The sequence below is a fragment of the Selaginella moellendorffii genome, unplaced genomic scaffold (assembly GCF_000143415.4).
Source record: "Selaginella moellendorffii unplaced genomic scaffold, v1.0 SELMOscaffold_17, whole genome shotgun sequence".
Lineage (NCBI taxonomy): Eukaryota > Viridiplantae > Streptophyta > Lycopodiopsida > Selaginellales > Selaginellaceae > Selaginella > Selaginella moellendorffii.
Window position 1 is genome coordinate 1383211 of NW_003314278.1, and position 3336 is coordinate 1386546.

Sequence of the window (3336 nt, forward strand, 5' to 3'; positions counted from 1 at the left end):
TTAAATGAGCATGTTTAGAGATGTTTATAAAAGTTTAGCTCTGGACCAAGAGTTACCCGAAAATTAAAGTTCAAAATTTACGTTTTCCCTATTTGCACAATAACTTAAGCTAAAGTAATGTACTTACCCGTATTTTTTATGGGAAAATTATTATTCGCACGAAAAAAAAAGGTGAATTTAGAGGATTCTTAAGTAATTTTCAAAAACCCCGACCAAATCTAAAGTGTTGGGGTCATTTTAAAATTTATTCCGGAAATATTCGAGAAGATTCTTAGGTAAGGCTTTGGCGTGCCTGCGAAGAAGATCTGATCTCGCGGCACGGCCCGAGAATTAATGGCAGCAGCCGCGGAGATTTATGAGGAGAGGCCTGAGGAGGTGGAGGAAGCAGGAAATCCGATTTTAGGGTTGGAAGAGGAAACAGGGAAATGGGGCTGATCGAGCTGGATCTGGGCCTGCTCGTGCTCTATCTTCACCAACAGGAGGAGGAAGAGGTGCCCATGGAGGGAGAGGTGGCCATGGAGTGGGAGGAGAGCGCGGGGTGGCCGGGGTTGGCCGCGGATCTCTGAATCTGGCCCCGGGAGGATTGGGCCATGGTTCTCAGGCGGCTCGAGGAGGGGGTGCCCCGGGAGGAGGAGGCCATGGTTCTACTCTAGGAGGAGGACGCCGCGGTTCTTCTCCGGGAGGAGGAGGCCATGGATCATCGCCAGGAGGAGGCCAAGCCTCGGTGGGAGGAGCCGAAGCCACAGCGGGAGGAGTCCAAGCCGCGCCCGGAGGAGCCCAAGCCACGTCTGGAGGAGTTCCCCTGGAGCACAGCGTGCCGGGAGCTCCAACTACTTTGAGAACCATGGCGGTGAGTTTACATTTCTTAGGTTGCATGCATGCATGAGTGATTGAGAGCTCCCGGCCGGGTCATGAAGAAGAGGGAGATGACAGCGTCCCCGATCTGGAACAAGACCCGGATGCTCACATGGAGGAGCTCCACCACGAGGCTGTCCAGTTTGTGGATACCTCGGGTTTTGCTGCACCTGCTGCTGCGAAGAGAACCCGGGGAAAGAACTGGAACCATGCTGAGACCATGGTCCTGATTGATCTCGTTCGGGAAAAACATCTCGCGAAGATTGCGGGGGAGGGAGGAGCAGCCAGCATGTTCTCATGACGAAGACACAGCGCTGGAATCTCATCTTTCACCCTTTTGCTTTAGGGTTTAACTCTTTTCTTCAATTAGGTTTTGTTGCTTGCTGTGCAAGCTATTGCGGATGACAAGAGCCCCGGTCTCCAAGTGCTGCCTGAGGAAGAAGACTGAACTTGAGGTTCGTCGGGCTGTGATTGGGAGGAGGTTTTGCATCGGCCTGTGGTGGGTGAAGCCTTGAATGTCACCACCTGGAGTAAGTTTTCTTTGGAGTATTACGATGTGGGGAGGTGGAAGAGGAAACTTCAGATGGAGAAGAGGACCTTCTTCACCATTTGTGGCATGCTGGAGAGTGAGATCCGGAAGCAAGATACCGGTTGGAGGAGTGTGGTGCCGGTGGATGTTCGACTGTGGGTAACTTTGTACAAGCTTTTCAAGAACACAGATTACTTGGATCTGGCAGACAAGTTCGGCATTGGGGAGTCCACAGCTCATGAGATTGTCATGGACACTACTGTGGCAATTGTCAAGTGTCTCAGGTACAAGATTCATTTTCCTTCAACCGCCAATGAGGTTCAAGCTGTTACTGCTGGCTTTCGACAAGTGACAGGTACATTTTCTTATGTTTTTTGGATTGTTATAAGTTTTGATGACCAATGCCTAATGTTGCTGGGGCGATCGACTACTAGACTGGACGGCGAGAGCTACTACGACTGGAAGCAGCGGTACTCGGTCATCTTGCAAGGGGTTTGTGATGCCCAGAAGAGGTTGCTCAGTGTCTATGCTGGTGGCCAGGATGGTTCTAAAATGTTCTTTTTGCTCGTCCACGACAAGAGGGTTTTTCGTAATTCAACCCTCAGGAACAAGATTGTAGCAAGGGAGCTGCTGACATCACCCGCGGTGTTAGCATATGGTGATAGGATCAAGCCATACCTAGTGGGGGACAAAGGGTACCAACTCCAGCAGCATCTGATGATTCCACACACAAGTAAGTCTTCTTCATTCTACTTTCTTTTGTTCACTTGTTTTGGTTGTTGCTCAACTCCGAACCCGACACCATCCAAGGCAGCTTTCAACCTTCATCACCACCTTGCTCGGATTGTTATTGAGCAAGCATTTGGACTTCTTAAAATGAAGTTCAGATGCTTGGATCAAAAACAAAGGATCCAGCCAAAGTACCTTCCCAACATCATCAAGAGTTGTTGCATCTTGCACAATTTCTTGATTGATGTTGGGGAGACTGATCTTCAGGTGGAGATCCAAGCTTGGAGGAAAGAGGTGAAAAGGCTCAAGGACCAGGACCTCTTTGTCGATTACGGTGATCCCGAGCAAGCGGAAGGGGAACCTTGTGAGGAGTTGCACAGTCCAGAGGATGCGAAAGAGGTTAGAGAGAACCTCACGTTTTCCCTCTGTCTTTGCCAGTGGCGTTCGTGTTTGCTTTGAAATTTGCCGGGATATAATTCTAAACATTTGAATTTGAATTAAGTGAATTTTAAGTGTTCAAATGCATTGTTTTTAAGTGCGAATCCGAGGGTGTTTTTCCACTTAAATCTAAGACATGTGCGAATGCAAAAGTCCTTTGCAACACAAATTTTTTCAATGTGGGAACCCAACTTTCTTAATTTTTAAAGTGGGTCGCTTAAGTTTTTTTTCACTAAATAAATGTGCGAATTGGTCCTTTCTCAACATAAAAGATAATGTTTTGCCAAGCTTACCACAACCACTGGCAACCTTGATTGTCAATGATGTTGTCCTTGGCTGTGGTATCTATAACCATACAGCTAGGGCCAAAGTTACACCACCAATGGCCCATAGCAAGCACAGCCATGGTGGCACAAGGTCTCGCCCATGGCTAGCACTACCTTGGCTGACCTTAGCCGTGGCATAGCCATCTACTAGAGGAGCTAGAGGAGAGCTGTTGTAGGAGGAGTGCTAGAGGAGTTGGAGGAGAGCTGTTGCAGGAGAAGTGCTGGAGGAGCTGGAGAGCTACTATAGGAGGAGTGCTGGAGGAGTTGGAGGAGACTCAATGCACAAGGGGTTTTGGAGGAGCTAGAGGGTGAGAAAAAATGATTTGATGAAATTAAAAAAAAACTGAAAAATCCAAGAGTAGGATTGGCAAAAGTACAATGTGGAAGAGAGTTGTTGCAGGAGGAGCACTAGAGGACATGGAGGAGAGTTGCTACAGGAAGAGTGTTGGAGGGAGGAGA

General features: G+C 48.4%; 1 protein-coding gene across 3 annotated transcripts; it reads left to right on the forward strand.

Annotated features, from left to right (window-relative positions):
• The first annotated feature begins 587 nt into the window (after window positions 1-587).
• LOC112346810 (protein ANTAGONIST OF LIKE HETEROCHROMATIN PROTEIN 1-like) lies at window positions 588-2634 on the forward strand. Of its 3 annotated transcripts, XM_024676534.1 has the most exons (4): window positions 588-1739; window positions 1819-1896; window positions 1964-2117; window positions 2195-2264. In XM_024676534.1, exons 1-3 carry the CDS (start codon window positions 1439-1441, stop codon window positions 1975-1977), a joined length of 393 nt encoding a protein of 130 aa, XP_024532302.1. In that variant the 5' UTR covers window positions 588-1438; the 3' UTR covers window positions 1978-2117; window positions 2195-2264. The 3 variants fall into 3 exon arrangements, with proteins under 3 accessions (XP_024532302.1, XP_024532300.1, XP_024532301.1); XM_024676532.1 differs by having other exon boundaries at window positions 1819-2117; window positions 2172-2634; XM_024676533.1 differs by having other exon boundaries at window positions 1819-2117; window positions 2195-2610.
• The last annotated feature ends 702 nt before the right edge of the window (window positions 2635-3336 follow it).

What these genes read in the sequence shown, in the direction of transcription:
- LOC112346810 (XM_024676532.1), top strand. Translation starts at nt 1,937, where the DNA reads ATGTTCTTTTTGCTCGTCCACGACAAGAGGGTTTTTCGTAATTCAACC. An exon ending in TCTGATGATTCCACACACAA is followed by an intron (nt 2,118 to 2,171) that starts GTAAGTCTTCTT and finishes GTTGTTGCTCAA; the next exon opens with CTCCGAACCCGACACCATCC.